The sequence below is a fragment of the Salvia miltiorrhiza genome, chromosome 2, assembly GCF_028751815.1.
Source record: "Salvia miltiorrhiza cultivar Shanhuang (shh) chromosome 2, IMPLAD_Smil_shh, whole genome shotgun sequence".
Classification (NCBI taxonomy): domain Eukaryota; kingdom Viridiplantae; phylum Streptophyta; class Magnoliopsida; order Lamiales; family Lamiaceae; genus Salvia; species Salvia miltiorrhiza.
In genome coordinates, this window is record NC_080388.1 from 62453947 (window position 1) to 62474935 (window position 20989).

Consider the following 20989-nt stretch of genomic DNA (forward strand, 5'->3'; position numbering starts at 1 on the left):
TTGTATATTGTTACATTAATGTGTGCTTCTATTTGGTTATTCAACGAGCATTATTTCCTGTAAATCATTCCACCTTATCGAATAATAAGATAATTCAATCAATATCATTAACTGTTACAGCACACAAATACATCCCACTACTCCCTGGGCTCAGTCGCCCTGCCAGCGCACGTTCTCTTGCTGTGTCCTTCTTCATGGCAGATGCTGCACTTCTTTGGTTTACGACGCCTGATACTAGAAGACTCGTCGGCTTGTGTGCTGGTGCCTTCACCACCACCTCGATGTCTACCTTCTTTTGGGCGCCCCGCTTGACCTTTTACAATCAGAGGTAATACAACCTGCTCAGCGATGTGCTCGGGAACCAACCACTGGCGTCTCGGCGGGAGATTATTAACTTCGCGAGAGTAAGTATCGATAAGAAAGTCATTCGTGTAGTACGAGTCTACATACTCCGCGATCGTATCACCGGCTTCACTATAAAAACAAACAAACTCCGATAGTAATCAATATAACGAACATTAGAACATATTTACATTTCAATGAACCCGACAGTAATCATTTCATGATCGTACCTTATTGCAGCGATTGAATGAGAACAGGGCAGTTGGTCTAGCTGAAATACTCGACATTCGCATTTTTTCTTCTCTAGATCCACCTTGAAGCTTCTGTCAGCAGTTTGCACCTTATACTTCATGCCACTCAACCTTTGTGCAGTGTATCGACGACTTTTTTGGACTTCAATAGCTACCCTTTTACCAGCCTCAACAGTCAAGCCTTGCTCGATTTGTTGTGCAGCCCTTAGTCGCTCGCTGAACCATTTCTCAATAACAATTCTGATTGCCTCTAACATCGAGCATATAGGAAGTCTTCTTGCCCACAACAATCTGGAATTAAAAGCTTCAGCAGCATTTGATGTCATAAAACTGTAGCGTCGCACAGGCATAGGACACATCGAACGAGCCCACTTCTCCGGCCCAATCCCCATTAGTTTATCGTACGCGGCTCTCTTCATAACCTTCAGGGCGTTCATAGCCCTATTGAAGTCGGACTTCTCGTACGCAAATGCAGCTTGTCGATACACCTCGACCACTGCCTTACCGTAATGCTTCAGGTTATTTTGCAAATGGTAGTAGCATAGGTCGTGGGTTGCATTTGGTAACTCATTTCTGATAGCATTGGCAATGGAGATATGCTGATCAGAGACAATCAAAAGTGGATCGGCTTGGCCATAAACACGTCGAATGCGTGACATGAAATAACTCCACGATTCATCGTTTTCTTTCGGGCCAACACCATACGCGAGTGGGAACAAACTCTCGTTGCCGTCCTTCGTCACTGCAACAAACAAAATACCCCTATTCTTGCCCTTCAAGTGTGTGCCATCGACGACAATCACTGGCCGTAAGCTGAACATGAAAGGGGTAGCCGAAGCTGCAAGAGCAACAAATAAGTGTTTGAATCGGCCATCATCGTCAACTTCCCACTCCACCCTCGAACCGGGATTGGATTGTCTCAACATGTATAAGTACTTGGGCAGCATCTCGAAGGACTGATCATGTCGACCATAAACCATCTCAGTGGCTCGATTACGGGCTCGCAATGCAACATCGTACTTGATCTGTACGCCAAACTCACGTCGCAGCTCCAGCTGGATGGCCTTCGGCTTCAAGATCTCGCAATCGTCGTGTATCTTCTGTGCTAAATATGCTGCGACGACTTTTGCGGGGGCCTTTATTCGCGCTACGCGCCCTAGCTCACCGTCGCATGAGTGCTCATTGGTGAACTTATACACTCCCCAAATGACTCCATCTTGTGACGATGCATGGAGCTTGAAGGGGCACGTATCTGAATGCTTGCATTTGACGTAGACTCGTCTGCTGTCTGATTTGCTGACAGAAAATTCCTTGCCCTGCTTCATGTTCCACAGACCGATTGCAACGATCAGATCATCTTTGCTATTGAAATACATATTCTTTGACAACTCCCGAGGCAATAGCTGATAATCTTCAATATCCACAACTGCCGCTGCGGCGTCCAACGGGATAACCGGAACTAACCAATTAGTTAGTTCATCTGCTCCAGGAACCTGTTCGTCATCATCCTCGTCGATCTGCAAATTCTGCCAACCTGCATATTCAATCCCCGCCCTTCTCACGTTCTCTGGCTCCGACAAGTCTTCAGAGGCGCTTGTATCAGTCTCGGCTTCAGACGATGGAACATAATCTTCATCTACATTACCAGCATCCTCCACGAACTGAGGCTCGTACGTATATTGATCATCAGCTGGACCCCAACAACGATCAGTTATTAGGCGATCGTACTGGTACGGATTTGGCTCATCCCATGAAGGCCAACCCGTTGACTGATCATTACCCCAAGTGACCGACGGTTCAACACTTTGTTGCGCCGGTGAATCTCCGGCTGATAGGTCTAAATAAGCATATCTTTGGATTGCTTCCAATCCGTCCCCACCTTCGAATGTTGCACTGGATTCACCTCCATACCCGGAAGATTGAGGGAGATCGAACGAAGGAACATACACTCCTCCACTGTAATCGTCTTCAACAACATAAATCTCAGGAAAATGTGGCTGCGACGCCAGCAACTGAAGCAAATCATTGTCATCGGCAAGAATATTTTTACTGTATACCCTGCCATTTAATCTCTTCGTCAAATAATACAAGCTGTAATTAGTGCTCAATGAATTCTCCATCATCAGGTAATTTATCATGTACACCGTACTGGCCATTGTGTCTCCGAAAATATGCAAATTCTTAGAAGAGCCGCCGATGTACTCATAACCATTGAAGGCACCTCCATAATTAACCACAAAGTATCTCCCATATTCATTCATCTACAGAAAAAATAATAAATAAATAAATATATGATGTAAATGGAATACAATGTTAAAATACAACATATAACATGTCAATACACTCGAAAAACATCTATCCGCCCGGGGAAGTAGCCGAGGAAATGTGTCCGGCCGTGTATTACATGATATATAATTACACACGGCCGGACACATTATCAAGGACACTTGTCCGGGCGGATACATAATTTTCGAGCATAATAACATGAGTTATGTAGCAATATATATGTATAGAACTAAAATGCAATTAATAATTACTAATTAATACTTTAAAACATGATAGAATTTGCTCTAATTCACATGTATTTCCTTCAAACGTGGCTTTAAATCATAGTATGCTATAATATGCTAATAATTCACATAAGCATATAGGATCAAACAAAACATTGAAAATAAACAATAACCAACTTAAATTACATTTCAACCGTAAAATGACATACCTTTAAACGTTCGGATGAGAGAATTCACAAATAATAGCTTCACCACTTGGAAAATATTAGAATTTCTAATGAGTTTGAGTGTTTTTTCACTTTGAGTGTTCGGATGAGAGGATGAGAGAATGAGAGAATTCACTCATATATAAACAACAAAGATTCCTTCATTTCACGTGATTTTCTTTCAAATTAGAGTGTTTGACATGAATACTTTACTGACAAAGCTATTTCACATCATATTTGTCGTTTATCATCAATTTAAAAAAAAAAAAATTATGTCCCTTAATTGAAGGCTAATTAATCGATGGAATATAAATACAAAAAATTAACACAATCCATATTAGCACTCAAAACACACATAGGAACCAAAAAAACATCTATCCGACCGGAACATATATGTGTCCGCCCGGTGAAACCTTGTGTCCGGTCGGACACTTGTTTTTCCCGGTCGGACGCTTGTTTTTTTTTTCCAATGTGTGTTTTGAGTGCTAATATCGATTGTGTTAATTTTTAGTATTTATTTTCCATTGATTAATTAGCCTACGATTTACTTGTAAAACCTTCGATTTTAATTCAAAAATAAATAAATATTAACTTCTCTGTCAGTATTTCACATGTTCCAACACATATTTGACCGATTTCAATGTTTAAATTGATGAATTGATGTTTTTCTTACACTTTAACAACTTTTGTCATAGATGTGTAAGAACTTTTGCGGAAAACAATGCACATCCATCACATTCAAAGGGCATTTTCGGTTCTTCACTTATTTAGGGCATGTAGTGCTTGGTATAGTAAGAGAGGGCATTTTTCAAATTATTGATAAGAGAAAGGGCACTTTAAATTTCGCCCCAAGATAATGTATTATCCAACATTGGGAAAAAAAAAAGAGTAAAAACAAAAATTACCTGAGAATTTATTCTGCACTGCCTGGAAAAAAATTTATGTCATAGTAAATATGTGAAAATAATGAAAGAAGAGTGAAGATATATCTTTTTTTTCTTTCCCATCGAAATAAAAGCACCCTAATGTTATTTGCCTGTTCCTCTAAAAAAATGTTATTCGCTTGTTATATCGTCTAATCCACCAAACTGAACGCCCATATAATATGTATACTGCAACAAAACACAACCATAAAAATGTAGATGATACAAATGAAACCCTCATTCTAATACCAGCAATTTACTCAAAAACAATTACTTGTACATTTGTGATTTAAAAACAATAGAGCATAACTTATCCAAGGCAGTTTCCACAGCAGCAAAATCAACATCGAATCCATAGCTCTGACCTGCATACAACACGTACAAGTAGTCTTTGGACGATGGTGGTGGAGGCAATACCTCACAGATTTCTGGGTATTCGCTGGACGGCGGCAAAGGCGCACTTTTTGCCTGCGAGTAGTACACATCAGCAAGAAGCAGCCATATCAGATCGGGGTCAATGGATGTTAGCGCTGCGAGGGCATTCACGCATGCGACCTGAAGGCCCCTGACGCCGCTGCATACCATCCCAACCACGACGGCGCTGACCTTCTTGAGGACTGCTTCCAATGCTGATGCGCTTCTTTTGTTCCGAGCTAGGTCTGAGATCATGTCGAGGATTGCTACCTGGACTTTGAGGGTCGATATCTCAGCAGGTGAATCTTCGGAAGATGTGAGGCTCTTCCTGTAAGGGAGTAGGAGAGGGGTCCGTTCTTCCTTGGCGTGAGGTTTCTTTTGAAATGGCGACGTGCTTAGGAGTCTCCAGATGTGGATGCCATCGGTGTGGAAACGACGAGCAAAGAATTCCCCGCCACAAAGCTGCACTACGCTGCTGATCGTGTGGCAGCATCTTCGGATGGCCTGTGGATCAAGACAGGAACATAATAAAGAAAGCATATAAAGTGAAGATCTAAGGGCACAAACTTTTGTAAAATTTGAACGCATTATGAAATCATCACTTTTCACACCGAATTCATAATTTTTCATCATGTTATAACCTTGTGGTCATGGGTTCGTGTCCCATGGGGAGGTGAATACCATTAATATAAATATATCATTTTTCTCGACGAATTCACCATGCCATAATAGTTTGTGTTTTGTACTTTAAAGGAAAGCGGAACTGAGGCTGCTTACAGCTTACCACTAGATTCTTATTCCGAAAACAGGTAATCAAGAAAGGCCAGATTTTGTTCATTGCAGGAAGTGATCTATTCTCTGAAGCTTCATCCTCAGCAGCACCAAGAGTGTCGAGAAGATGGTACAACGAACATAACTGAATGACTTGTTCGATTGCCTCTTTTGTCTCACTCTCATGCTTGTAGGCTTCTTCCACTTTAATAAGTGTCGTAATACCATCCTAAAAGAAAATAGAGGTATGAAAAACCTTGACAGAGATTTAGTTTAAAATTTGGAATAATTATAAGATCAACTTCAGTTGCATTTATTAGAATAAATACAAAACCTATAGTCTGATTTTCAAGATAGATTCAGAATTGTATGGGAAAAAAGTATCAGGCACAACTTAGTAAAATGTGGAAATGAAAGTAACCTCAACTATCTCCAGTGCTGTCAAGCATGCTGCTGCATCAGCTGAAGCAATCAGTGGAGTAACAGCAATAATGCATGACCCTGCGATAGATCCAACTATACGCCGGTATCTTTTGGAATCGTTAAACTTGAATACGACAGACTCCCATTCCTCCTCTTGAATGTTAGCCTCAATGGCGCATCTTCCCTCATCTATTTCTGGGAAAGTATTGGACAAAGGTCAGTGATCCAAGTTTCCAGTTAACTGCAAAAACAATTTTCTAGCATCATCTCTGTTTTGGTGCGTTCAGAAACAGCTCAGAGTTAAGCTCTTCCTTAAGGATTGTTTGTAATCTAATAGAAGAGAGAGACTAGAAATGCAGTCAGACTGCTGGTTCTGTATCTAGAGTTGGAGTTCCTTTTTTTTATATAACCTTCTTTTAGTTCTTTCTCAGCTTTATAAACAGTAGCTCATATTGGATGTGGGCGCTCATGCGGGATAATTTCACTTTTAGAAGTATATTTAAGATGTTATTTGATTCCATCTTCAGTTATGTGGAGATTACCATTCAGAGGAAATGTCATTCTAGTTATCTAGAATATGATTTATTTCCTGTAATCATTCCATTCCTATATAATTTCATTTCTTCGTACCAATCATTCTCCCAAGATTTCAGATATCATACTAGTATCATAACTGCATATCTTAGCAACAGATATTGCTGCAAAACGACAAAAGTCCTCATAAGTCATAAATATGACAACAAAATGACATAACTACCAAAACTGAAAAGCTTCCTATTACGAAGGCTAGATCATGCAATATTTTGCTTTCTCGGATAGAGGCAAAGAAAACCAAAATCAAGTCAAAGGTGGCCTTCTAGGTCTCACATATATCAAGGTATAATATCACTGGCACTGCTAAAACATAATAAGAGGTTTAAGGCTCAAAGCGTAATATGTTTCTGGCATATCTAATTTGCATCCATATTGAACCATGAAAAATATAATCTCAAAAAGCACATAACGTATCAGAAGTACTCACCAGAGTCAATATTCTCTCTGTCCAAGGTATTATTAGAATGTGATCCAGAATGGCCCATATTAGTTCTTTTCTCTTCATTCAACATTTTTGAATTAACAAACTTCTTGTAAAACTCTGCTTGATTGGGAAGCTCACCAGCCTCCCGCTTGGAGGCTTTGGCTATTTCTGCTACTGCCTAAACAAAGAAAAATAAGAACTTAAGAGTTAAGACTATCAACTAAATATATCCTGGTAGTGCTTCCTAAAAAGTAACCTTTAAAAAGGGGACAGTCAAAGCAGGGTGATGATGCCTCCCAAGAATTTCAAGCTCCGTGGAGACTGCATGCATCTGTACAAGTCAACAGCATCAGTTTATCAGAATTGCCAACGATTTTCAGCAAGTAACATCCAAGAAACATTGAACTCGTACCGGCTCCTCCAATAGTGGCAATATTTTGTCAGCTATCCCAACATAAGAGAGCATGGCGGAAAGGACATTAGGCACGTGAGGATTACAATCTAAATGTCGCAGTTGCCTACATACAGAGTCAATCACATAATCTGAATTTTCCATGACCAAGTGACCCACCTGAAACCAATTTTATGCAGTAATGATTGTTGATCCAAATGCTCACACTAAAAAACTGCATAATGATTAATGAATACTCACAGTTGGACAGTTCTGTGTAGCAGAGATAACATGTAGGACAGTATCAGCCGCCCTCCTGACTTGGAAATTTGAGCAAATAATATTTTCAAGCAACATATAGAGACAGGAGTGAAGAAATCCACATGAAGAAAATTCTTTGCTCAGGCAAATATTAAATATGCCTATTCCTTCAATAATGATCTGTTAAGGGAAAAAAATTATAATATTTGTGTTACATATTGCACAAATCTGCATTGCATATACACACTAGGAATTTTCTTGAAACAAAGCAAATTTAAAGTCAAAGAAACCTGATGCAGCATTGCATTGTCGCTAAAAAAATGCATATTTATGTCGCCTTCTCCAGAGGGAGAAGCTGAGAGTCGAAGTGGGAGATCCCAGATTTCAGGTGATAAATATTCATGTAGGATACTACCGATGCAATCAATCAAATAAGCCCTTGCACCAGACTTCTGGCACTTCTCCTGAACCTGATCTTTTAGCAAAGCATCATCATGCCCACAAGACTTGCTAATTTCATCAACGCCATAACTTTCATGGTGTAAACAATGACTGAACAATCCGTGTAAAGATGTAGTGGCCTGATCAGACAGCCCAAAAATCATCTCGTTGACAATGCATACGGCAGTACTAGCCTGCCGCACTAAATGCCCTGAAGCCGTTCTTTTATACCACGACTGCCAGCTTTCCTTATGGAGTTCTTTCATACGCAACTCAGATATCAGTTTACGGAAGTGTCCAAGGAGAATGTCAATTAAACCAGAGTAAGAACCTTGACTTCGAGAGTCTGAAATAAAATAACCTTGTCAATAACATGAAGTCATGATCACAAAGATTAGTTGGCAAAAACACCTAAGGAAACCAACCTGTGAACAAATATAGACTGACTAGCCTCAGGATTCCTGAAAGAGTCTGGTACAGTCTCTGACTATCCAAATTAATAAACCAAGGTGGAATGCTAGGCAGCTTATATTTATTCTTTCCATGTTCATACACATTCAAAATTTTCTTGTTCTGGAAACCTAATCCCCGAGAACCTTCAGCACTGGTAACAGCCTGAATCTCAGCTATTGAATGCATGAAGCCGGATATTGTTGGTCTTGCTGCTGCAAGCTTGTTGAGTGAACCAGCAAAAACAGAGTTTTGACTTAGACAGAGTGCAAACACATCCAAGAAACGAGCAGCTGTCACCTAGAAGAAGTAAAGTACATAAGGCCACCAAAAGAGGCTGAGACTTTGGGAACTGAGATATGTAAGTCTTAAGTGCCGTTTATAAAGCTAAACAAGAGTCTAAAATAGTAAGCTTACAGGAGAAAGAAGAAGGAAGTCTGCAACAAGTTTGGGACCACCGAAATATGTAACTGCTAGCAACTTTCGGGCATGTGATAGCGCAAGTGACTCCTCATTACCCAGTACCACTTGAGGAAGTTTTTCAACCAACCTGCATACGTGTGTGTCAACAAATTATAGTCACTTCAAGGTTTCAGGACAAAGTCAACATAATACAGAGAAAAAAGTTTACCTGCTAAAAAGTTCGACAATGTCATGTTGTGTTTGATGTTTTCCTTTGGATGAAACGAGAAGTTCAAAAAAGGCCTGGGCAGATGAAGACACATCTCCAAGATCATCACAGACTAACACACACAAGCATTCCTGCATCAGAAACCAGCTCACATGTTTTTATACCACAGCTGGTAACAAAGAAAATGAGTATTTGCTTATTTAGATATGGTAAAGTGATTCATCATATCATAGAGATGGTAATTATACATAATTGGATCTAAAGATATCTCATAGATTAGATCGTCAGTCAGCCGCCTCAAACATTTCAAAGCCACTAAGAAAGAACTGGTATCAAAACAAGAGTGGTGGAATAGCGAATAACATCTCTCTTTTCAAGTCTCCCGTGATTCTAAAATTCACTCCATAATGGGAATTATTAAGTTATATGGTTCGGGAGGAACAGTATACTTAACAACTTCAGAGCTTGGAACAAAGATCCGCTCATTGAACTCTTGAGCCAAACAGATGGGGCAGGTAAAGCATGATCTCCAAACTAATCTGTTTAAATAATTACCTCTTCGTTGTTATCAATGTGAGAACGCTAGCACATTACCAAAAACACATAACACAGATTATAATTTATAAGGAACTGAAAAGGGCGATATGTTAACTGTCTTGGTTCTAGCTTACCAGAAGTGTTAATCTGCTTTCTTTCAATGTGTAACTGCATTTACATAAGAGCCCCTGTAAAGCTGCCAAAAGTCCTAGTCTCACATTTTTGCTTGGATGAACACAAAGCTGCAAGAACAAAGAAAAAACGATTTCCAAATATTAATAGGAACATGCAACATAAATCTATCCTCGAAAACAGCCATGTGAATCTTACAAGAGGAAATGTTGCAGACAATAGTTTATTAACGTGAGCAGCAGTATTTGCTAACCACGCCTCTGTACGGGTTACATGCAGTGATCGAACATTATAATCAACAACACCCGGCACATTATCTCCTCTAGATATTATGCTGCCTTTCTCTACAGATTCAGTAGAATCTTTGATATCACCCTGAGTTGTTTTTTTAGCAGGTAGGTGACGGAGTTCCTCTAGGAATGAAGCGAGAGGTTTCTCATTAGTTGAGCAGAAGCCAGAAATGTCATCCATCAGGGCACCATGAGGTGTAGAAACACAGTCTTCGAGAACCACAACAAGATATTCAGCCAATGCTCTAACTGCCTGATCCAAGGCTTTTGTACTTCCTGCCGCACCGCTAATCATAGTTCTTGACGTGTGCAACACCTTCCCCAATTGACTTACGACACCTGGTAAATAAAAAGCCAAAGCATCTGCAGAACCAACCTGCAAGGTCGACACAAGATTGTGAACTACAAGCTTACTTATTTCCAGTAACATTTTGAACCTGTAGAGAAGTGTGATACTTTCTAAATAAAGTCCCTGAATTTGTTAGTCAGGTTGTACATATGCCAATCCCTTGTATCATAGGATCTTAAATAGGACACAATCACAGGACTGATTAATCTTGATTTAGGGGCTGGTTTTTCTTTTTATCATTTTCCCTCTATGTATAAGTTGTATATAAAGAGCACTTTGATACTGAAAATAGAAATATACCTCACCATTTTTTTCAAAGCAATTTGGTCCAATATTAATTGCAGAATATAGATAATGGAGTTTCTTCCTTACCACTTTGATGCTTAAGATTGAACAATGACCAGATTGAAAGTCTAGCAGACTTATTACAGGAATAGGAAGAGATAACAAATAAAAGTGGATCAATTTCTTATTTCCTTGGTAAGGAAAGGGCCCACATGAAAATAAATTGTGACCATGGTTTGTACCTTTCTCGTGCATGTACTTTAGAATGAAAATACATGCTTAAATAAACAAATTGAAACATATACACCAATCAAAGAAAACATGTTCTGCAATTTTAGGTAAGATCACAAAACTCACAAAAGAATCTAAGTGTCATTTCCATTAGAAAGCCTAGTTACATAGACTTGCATAGATACTAGATAGCACAGTGAAGAAAAGAATAATTAGCACCTTTGCAATAAGAACTCGAAGTGTTATCAAGGCTTCAACTCGAAGCCTTGAACTGCCCCGATGACCTCTTGTGACCTCAATATCTGCAGCCTTCAAGTAGACATCTAGTTAGACATAGAAATCCTGCCACATAAACAAAAGGACAACCTGCTTAATCACAGAAACTCATCTATGCGGACATATACATGCCTTGAGCATAAGAGACAGCCAGTGTCCAATCGCTGCAGAAGCAGGTTGAGACTGAAGAAATGCTAATGAGCACTCTTTAGAGAGCGAAATATGACCTGGTTCTTTAGAACCAGGAAATTGCAACTCTTTTTCATCTGGAAGAATAGGCCTATTACTTATTTGTTTGCAGGGACAGGAATCATCCGAACAAGGACCCAAATTAAGCAGCACGGCCCTGAAGCACCTTATTACTCCTTCGCGAAATTCTTCTGAAGCTTCCAGTGGAGAAAGCATAGCTCCAAGTGTCAATTTCTTCAGTATAACAACCATCTATGCAGTAGAGAAAACATTGTAAGAACTTCAATGTACAACACAAACAAATATTCCTACATATATGACATTAGAACAATAAATTGAACTGAAAAAGGCCCTTTTAGCTTTCGGTACCTGATCAATAGATCCTAATTGGCACTTCTTCAAGACTTCCTCCAAGCACAGAACCACGCCTTCTGCCACCGAGTCGCTCACTTTATGTTCCATCCCTGAGGTGCTAGATGCTAGAGAATTATCTTCGGAGTCAGTTTTCATTGACGACCTACATTTTACTGATGCGTCGAACAGAAGCAGCAATGGGAACAAAGTAAAGCTGGGGCAAAAAATAAAAATAAATAAATAGATAAACCATTGAGCATCTGCACCTTAAGCATTGGATAAGCAAACACAAGAGTGTCTCGATAATGAATTAACCTTCCGCGATCATCTACGAATGTTTTATCAAAAGATAAACAATTTCAACACACACACACACACAAATCATAAAATTATGCATATTAAAGTTCCAGGAAACTAAATATCACAAACTTCAACTGAAAATAAAAAACCTATCATTAACCAAGAAAACGAATTTGAAAAGCTAAAGCGTACTCGAATAAGGGCTGGAGAGAGGACGTGGAAGACTTCCGGAGCAGGTGGAGGAGATGAGCGAGAAAGGAACGATCCTTGTCGGGGTTCTGAAGGAGGTCCAGCAGCTGCACGCAGTAGAGTTTCAGTTCCAGAAAAAGAGCGCTGGTTCGAGAGTCTTCCTCGTCAACTTCGTCTAAAATTGAGCCCCGTATTCCTGAATTTCCGTCGAGATTTTGCGTTTCTGCCATTGCTGAAGCAGGCGATAACAGAAACTGCGGTAGTTTTGGGGGGAAATGGGAATGTTTGATTGTTGAAGAAGAAGCAACTCCACTCCTGCAAAGAGTCGAGCGAATGAATTGTTGCAATGGGGAAATTATTGAAATTATTTATAGTTTTCGATTGGGTTAATTACGCTAAAAACCATGAACTTTGGGCCCATTTCCAAATTTTCCATGAACTTTGTTTTTTATCAAATTTTCCCTGAACTTAAGGGCGTGATCAATTTTTCCATGATTTTCGAAAATCCCCAATTTGACTGCTGACTTGGCACCATTTAAGTCACCTGAAAGCTGACTTGGCACCGGCGACGATGTGAAGAAACGACGTCGTCCTATACTCGTGATACTACGTCGTTTGATAAAAAAAAAATTCCCCAAAACTGAAAATTAAGAAATTGCACCCTGCCCTCTGAACTTCGGCGAGGAGCCGCCACCGGACCACCCCTGCCCTCAGTCTTGCAGAGCCCTAATTTTCTGTCTACTGCTCTTTCTTCGTCCACCCCCAAAGACGCCACCACCATCGTCGTCGGAAAGAAATCTTCTGCGCCGCCACCCTTAGTTTCTAAGGTTTCCACGCAACTGACTTCATCTTGTTCGGCGTTGGCTAACAAGAGCATAGCCAGCAACCAGGTACTGCGGAGGGGGGCGGCGGATCTGCGAGGTGGTGGGCGAGGTCTGCGGTGGACGGCGGCAGTGGAGGTGGTCGATTGGGATTTTCTGTTTGAGTTTCCAATTTTCAGATCGGGATTTGGGGCGGCGGATCTGCGAGGGGTGGTGTGAGGTCGGCGACGCGAGATCTGGGGAAGAAGCAGATATTTTGAGGGAGAAGAAGTTGACGGCGGCGATGGATGTTTGGGGAAGAAGAAGAACGAGGGACGGAGGTGACTGGCGCGGCGGCGGCAGGGGCGCCGGATCTGCGAGGTGGTGGGCGAGGTCTGCGGATCTGCGAGGTGGTGGGCGAGGTCTGCGGTGGACGGCGGCAGTGGAGGTGGTCGATTGGGATTTTCTGTTTGAGTTTCCAATTTTCAGATCGCGATTTGGGGCGGCGGATCTGCGAGGGGTGGTGTGAGGTCGGCGACGCGAGATCTGGGGAAGAAGCAGATATTTTGAAGGAGAAGAAGTTGACGGCGGCGATGGATGTTTGGGGAAGAAGAAGAACGAGGGACGGAGGTGACTGGCGCGGCGGCGGCAGGAGCGCCGAATCTGGTGCGGGTGCCGGAGGCAGAGCAGAGCCAGAGCTGCTCTCGGCCAGAGCAGAGCCAACACAGGGCCAGAGCAGAGCCGAGCCACGTAGGTGCCTTGTCAGCTCGGTATTGCCACGTAGGAGCCAGCTCAGATCGGAGTATCACCGGAGGTGAAAATCATGGAAAAATTGATCACGCCCTTAAGTTCAGGGAAAATTTGATAAAAAACAAAGTTCATGGAAAATTTGGAAATGGGCCCAAAGTTCATGGTTTTTGGCGTAATTAACCCTTTTCGATTTATGTTGAAAATCAAATTAGTATAGTTACAAAAAATTTACCCCCTACTTCTCAAAAAAAAATAAAAATAAATAAACACTCCATTCGCAAAAATAATCCTAAAAATGGGACGGCACATATTCCCATTATAATTTGAACTAAGATTTGAATGGTTATCATTTATCAATATCTTACAAATTTTTCTTATCCATGGATTTATTCTATTTTATTCGTTATTTTGTTTTTATACTATAATTTTAAATAAATTAATATCAGTCAAATAATTTGAATATTTGGTGTTCCAAATTCATTCTGACTTCTTATTGGATTCTTTCTCTATTTTGGAATATGGATAAATCGCATTTTTTTTAGAAATACTACCTTAGTCCACGAAAAAGAGTTACATATCATGTTGAACACGAATTTTAATAAAGATATATATTAATGAACACAAGAACATGGGATTAGGAGATGACCCACCATAGACAACGGGAGTTCATTCCAAACATGATGTGTAACAATATCTCTCGTGACCTTCGCTAGATAGTGAGCGACTACATTTTGTTATCTTCTAACATGGTGATACTAAAATCCGGAAGCAATAAAAGTTCTCTACGTCAAAAGAAGGCAATAATTCCCAACTCCAACAAATTCCTCTTGCTCGACTTTAAAGCATCGCACACTCTTTTGCTATCGGATTCCACTATTCCCTTAGTATAGCCAAGCTCCTTGATCCAAGAGAGAGCTTCCTTAATTCCAAGAATTTCCCCTTCATCCACGCCTCTCAAACCTGGGAGTTTAATGGACTTCCCAAGCACAAAGCCTCCTTCATGATCTCTAATGACAATACCTATACATGTCGTCTGCTCAGCCTCGAAAAAAGCTGCATCCACATTACACTTAATGAACCCAGCAGGGATGGAGTGCCAACCAACGCAGGGAACAGCAAGAGGAGTTTGAACCTGCTGCGTAGAGATAGAACGAGCCATCTTCCAGTCATCGCCCGTAATAGCAGCTCTAAGAACTGAACATGAGGGAGTGGGACCATGACGTTCCTATCTTTCCAAATTTGCCAAAGGACCATGCAAACATTTGATTTCCGCTGTTAATCCGGGTTGCCCAAAAACTTAAAGAGAGCATCCTCAAAAGAGTCACTACGAGCTGTCACACTAGTGATATAAGCCTGCATGCCACTGAGCCTCCAACAATCCTCCGCAAAAGGGCAAAAAAGAAACGTATGCCATAGGTTCTCAAAACCACGTTGACAGATAGGACACTCACCTCCCAGCGCGACTCCACGAGAAAGAAGGCGTTCTTTGGAAGGCAAGTTATTCCGAGCAGCACACCAAAGGAAGTTACGGACCTTTGGCGGAACATCCATTTTCCAAAGACTCCCCCATTGTCCTTCAATATTGGGAGTAATATCCAGAGTGAGCGAGCTAGCAAGCTTATAAGCCGACTTTACTGAAAACCTGCCATTATCCAAATAATTCCAAACCAAAGTATCTGGGCCCGAGTTGGGAAAAACCGGGATACTCATAATCTCCCGGAACTCATTCTCATTAACAAGGCATTTGAGCAAATCAACATTCCATCCATTCATCTCTGGAGTCATTACCTCCTGGACCCTAAGATCAACAAGACCATGAGGAGTAGCGAACAAAATCCGGAAATAATCATTATTCCGCAGCTAGGGATCATCATAAAAACGAACACACCATCTCCAATTCTCCACTGAATACCCCGTCGAATTAAGTCCTGAGCCGAGAGGATACTTCGCCAAGAAAAGCTCGGGATGTGCCCAATCTTAACGGTAAGGAACTCACCATTCGGAAAGTACTTCGCCTTGAGAGCACGGCACACAAGAGCCTCATGGTCAGTAAGGAGCCGCCAACACGTCTTACCAAGCATAGCAATATTCATCAATTGTAAGCTGCAAAAACCAAGGCCTCCAAGCTTTTTATCAACACACAACCGTTCCCATTTCAACCAATTAATCCCCTTACCAGAGCCACTTTTATTTTCCCACCAAAAAGTATTAAGAAGACGCTCCATATCGTCCGTAAGGCTGGTAGGAAAGGATAAAATAGCCATGCAAAAAGAAGGTATAGGTGTAGTGGGCAAATTTCGTATAGCCCATTCGAGTAAATATTCGTGGCCCCATACGTCAAGCCCAATCCACAAAATTGAATTAATTTCAATTAATTCAGCCCGTACTCGAGGTCATCGAGGCCCATCGACCCAGACCCTAGAAAGGGCAGCGACTTGGGGGAGAAGAAAATGAATGAGGTCAGGGATATGATCCCCCGAATATCGGAACGACTAGGGTTTAAGGAGACGTGCCAGCAAAACCCTAGCCGTCATGCCATCACGGTATAAATAATAACCTACTAGGTCATTCGAGAGAGACAATCATTCACACTCCAACACGTTCTCTGCACCTTCTCTCCTCACTCGCACTATTCTGCCTCCACGCTCTCGGCCTTAGGTTTTTCGGTGATAAGATCAACCGGGAGGACCCGACGGCCCCTGCTCATTGTTCAATCGCCCTTCAACTTTGTCGACCAGATGGACCCGATTTACTCTTTCCTTTACTTTCAATACAATTTTTCTTAATATTGTTTACTGACTTGAGCGTCGGAGGCCCTTCCATCGACACCCCACTGGTGCTCTAAGAAGGGCTCTAACATTGTTCGTGTTTCAGGTTGTTAGTGCCCATCGTACCGGACGACCCCGACGTCCTTATCCGTAGTTGTTGGATTCATCCCCAACAATAGCTTGCGCCACACCTTTAATGAGAATCTCTTTCCCGGCCTTTGAGAGTTTATTAAAGTTATTGTAAGTAGAATAAAAATACAATTTGTAAGGGTAAGTATAATAAATGTTCATTATTAATAAAATAAAATAAAAGTACAATTTATAGTTAAATATAAGATAAAGGTTAGGATGTGATAGATTTAAAAAGTAAAATGCAACTTTTTTTTGTGAATAAAAAATAGGTAAATGAGAATACTTTTTATGTACGGAGAAAGTATAGAACTACCAAGTTTCATCATTTAATTTGTAATATGATATTTTATTATCAATATATTTCAAAATTGAATTTAATTAAGGTATATAATAAACAAATAAAAAATGAGAACATATTATAAAAATGTCATTATGTGGAATTGGGATTTAATTGGTTACAAATTCACAAAACTATTACTGAATTTCGATTTTTTCTCATATTAAGTCATTGAATAAATACATAAATTTTAATTATTATTGGAAATCATCTAAAAAATCAAGATTTCGGCCAACTCCAAAATGGCGTGATATTGGAATTTTGAAAACCCTAGCCAAATTTTTGAAATTTTAGCTCTACGTCAAAAAAAATTAATGGCACGACAATTTTGAGTTGGCAACATCTTGATTTTGGATAAATTCTTACGATCATTCAAGTTCGTGTATTTATTCATAACTTTTATAAAAATATAAGAAATATCAAAATTCGCTAATGCTTTTTTTTTCCACGAAAAAACTTCTTAAGAAAGAGTGATACAAGTTTTTAGAAAAGATTAGTATTGGAAGTGGTGAAAAGTGAAAACTAAGTGGTGGAGTATGGTCCAAAAAATAAGTAGAAAGTTCTTTTATAGACATCTAAAAAATGAAAAACAGGAAGTTCTTTCGTCAACGGAGAATAATTTATAAATCTAAATCTAATTAACCCCTTTTTATAAGGTGTAATAACCAAAAAATATACTCCCTCTGTCTTATTACAAATATCCCAATTTCCATAATGGGACGTCCCATTACAAATGTCTCGTTCCTTTTTTGGCAATATATTCTCTTTTTATACCTAATATTTTAATAATTTTCACCAACCCACTTTATCTACTTTCTACACATTTGTTATTCTCCGTGCCCAAAAGTAATGGAACATTTGTAATGGGACGGAGAGAGTATAAGTTTTTTCTATTTTTTTTATCTATATCATCACTTTTAAATTTGACTAGAAAATACATCAATTTATAATTATTCGTAATTGTCCCACGGTTAAATCAAAACTGATGTGGCACTTACATGGCAAAATCGAAATTAATATGTCGATAAATTAATACTCCTGCCGTCCATGAAATGTCGTCCTAAGGGAGGGATTAGAGAGACATGGGTTTTAAGAAAATCTGTGTTATTTATTTAGTTAGTTGAGAAAGGGGCCTCTCCCTCCCTCGTAATGAGTGCACTTAGCGTCCCAAGCCTTCCTCTTCACTCTAGCACTTCTGCCTTACTTCCACCGTTCTACCCCGGAAAAAATAGGAGAAGAAAGTCAGTCTACCACTAGATCAATGACTCCTAACTACTGCACTAGCTCAAGAATTCCCTCTCTGTCTTCCTTAAAACCTTACCTGAGATATAGAAGTTCTGGAAGAATGGCATCAGCCCCCGTTCATTCACCGATTCATTACTCCCGCCATGAAGAAGATGGGGAAATTCCTTTCCTGGGATGGTTCTCTTTCTTAAAGGACTTTTTCCTTTTATTTCTGCTCTCATTTTTTACATAGGAGTCTTGCACGAAGTTTCGAAGGAATGAATGAACGATTGCCGGCGCTCTCGTTGATTCGCCAGCATCTCGCGAAAAGAAAAGATTCTAACATCGTTTGTTAGCTGCATCGGTAAGAGCTACATGTTAGTGAGTGGAAAAAAATAATTAAGTTAGTGAGCGGAGAATGAGACCCCATATTAGTGAGTGGAGAAAGGGACCCACAAATTTACAAAAAATAGATTTAGACAATATTGGGAAATTAATGAAATATCATTGTCTTAGTTTTGATGATACCAAAGCCCTTAGATTTTCCTTCACTAGACTATAACTTTTTGAACTTAAGTGTTAGAGTTCAATTTCCTAGCTAGACTGAAGAATGAAGACTGAAGACCGTTGGACTGAAGATCGAAGAACTGAAGACGCTTGTCTGAAGATTGGAACTGAAAAGGCTGAAGACAAAATACTAAAGTATTTTGAAGGACGAATTTTCACTGAAGACTTATAAGTTTAAAACAAGCCACGTATTCACGCAAAGTATAGTTGCATTAAATGCAAAGGATACGAAGATCGTACTCGCCTGAACAGAGTTTCCTATTTCGTGCTAACTTTTAAGACGCATCATACTCCTACTGCTAAGGACGCCCATTCCTCAACTAATCAGGAGCCTTGAAGATTGAAGCCTCAGCCGAAGATTCAAATTTGTCTCACAACGGCAGAAATCTTGAAGACCATCTCACCAACGGATCTATTCAAGACTTCGCCTATAAATAGTGCTCGAGGATCACTTTTAATCTTCACCGATTCATACACTTAAGCTGAAACTCTGCCAAATTTGCGACTCAGCCTACTCACTGCTTTCCAAAGTTTGAATCGAAGAAGAGAATATCAAAAGTCCAAATCAGTTACTGATTAGCTAAATTCTCTTATCATCTTAGACAATTTCATTGTAAACCCTTAGCCTAAGTTTCGATTACTGAGAGCATGTTCTCAGTAATCTAGTTGGTATTCAAACTCTTTTCAAAAGAGCGAAAAGAGAGTTTGAAAGAGAGAGAGAGTTCTAGACTGTTGTCTGAACTCAAGAGTTCTTGGCCTCCGCAAGCAAGACGTGTGTTGTCCTTGCAACTGCGAGCTGAGAAGGAGACGAGAAGTCCAATCTAGTGTATTGGCACTGAAACCTTGTTGTTTCAGTTCAAGGTTTGCTGTGCACCCGTAAATACAAGCCTAGAGTGATTGTTAGTTTGATCAGCTGGCTGTGGACGTAGGAACTAGTTTTCTGAACCACATAAAAATCGTTGTGTTGTTTATCGCTTTTCAGTTATTTCTTTTCTTCTGTTGTATTCAAACTTCTTATCTAACTAAAACTGTTTAACTGAAAAGTGAAATCTAAAAAAAAACTGATGAAGTGATAATCACAAAGGCTATTTCTTAAAGTTTATTTTCTGTTGCTAGTGTTATCAGTCTAACTGACAAATCATTGGATAGTCAGTAAGATTTATAACACTTATCTGATTTCAAATTCTAGACTAAAACCTTACGTGGATTATCAGTTATCGCTTCGTGCCTAAACCCAAATCAAATACTGAAATTTCAGTATCAGTCTAATCCTTTTTTCTAAACCGAAATCTCTTTGACTGTTGACTTCAGTCTAAACTCCTTCAGTATCAGTTGATACTCACTTCAGTTTTACAAAAGAATTTTTAAAATAGCCTATTAGTGTATTCCCCCATACACCAATTCAGTGACCATCCGGGACCCAACAGACAACTTTTTATGGACGGACCAAAATGGCAAATTAGGACAGCATTTCGTGGAAGGAGGGAGTAGTATTTTTTTTCAATTTTCTTAAACAAAACAACTTAAGTTGATGTGTCCGATGACGCCTCACCGCCGACCACCGTCACCGCCGTCGTGCCGGCGGTCTTGCTGTTGCAGCATAATAGCATCACCATTAGGGAACACAAAATTCATCGTCTCCCAATCCTCAATTCATCGTCTCCTTGCTTTCCCAATATTCATCCCCAAAAATATTTTTTTAAAAAACCAAAGAATAAATTCAAAGGGAGGTCGACGTCTGAATTTGGTGAAGGATTCAATCGCCATCATCGAGACCGTGAAGAAAATCAGCAAGGGAGAGCACGAATTCGGTGCACAGCGAAGAGATTCAGAGGAGATCAGAAGAAGAAGGTGAATGCTTCGGTGGCGATGCCGATGGCTTGTGATTTTAGAAAAATTCGTTGTGGATTGTTGAAGTGATTGTTGTTAGGGTTGATTGCGATGGTTTTGAGCGAGAAAGTCATGGTGGTGCTTGGGGGGCAATGGAAGGGATGGAGGTCCGCTAGAAAAGAGTGAGAGAGTGGTGATGTGCCGCCGAATAGGGAGGGTCTGCAGGGGTGGGGGAGGGGAGGTTCTAACGTATGTGTATGAGAGATGGTGGAGTGTGTGTGTGTGTGGGAGAACGAGATAGTGGAGTGTGTGTGTGATTTGACTATTGCGGTTGCCACATTAGCAATTCTGGTTGCCCACCAGATTTGATTTGTGCGAACTTGTAATCTGTGGGATAATTGTGAATAAATTATAAAT

At 40.2% G+C, this 20989-nt stretch overlaps 2 protein-coding genes across 2 annotated transcripts; both read right to left on the minus strand.

Annotated features, from left to right (window-relative positions):
• Nucleotides 1-74: 74 nt before the first annotated feature.
• On the minus strand, nt 75-2749 carry LOC131009857 (uncharacterized). Its single transcript, XM_057937261.1, has 5 exons — nt 2743-2749; nt 2087-2283; nt 1498-1909; nt 573-1335; nt 75-474 (listed from the first exon to the last, which is right to left on the minus strand). The coding sequence occupies exons 1-5, from the start codon at nt 2747-2749 to the stop codon at nt 138-140; spliced, it is 1716 nt and encodes a 571-aa protein (XP_057793244.1). The 3' UTR covers nt 75-137.
• Nucleotides 2750-4318: 1569 nt separating this feature from the next.
• LOC131010948 (uncharacterized) lies at nt 4319-12517 on the minus strand. The gene is made up of 17 exons (XM_057938655.1): nt 12168-12517; nt 11691-11889; nt 11265-11573; nt 11076-11165; nt 9900-10367; nt 9704-9811; nt 9033-9163; nt 8819-8951; nt 8377-8701; nt 7801-8297; nt 7511-7690; nt 7271-7429; nt 7115-7189; nt 6862-7036; nt 5839-6035; nt 5431-5646; nt 4319-5150 (listed from the first exon to the last, which is right to left on the minus strand). The coding sequence occupies exons 1-17, from the start codon at nt 12392-12394 to the stop codon at nt 4503-4505; spliced, it is 4137 nt and encodes a 1378-aa protein (XP_057794638.1). The 5' UTR covers nt 12395-12517; the 3' UTR covers nt 4319-4502.
• Between the last annotated feature and the right edge of the window lie 8472 nt (nt 12518-20989).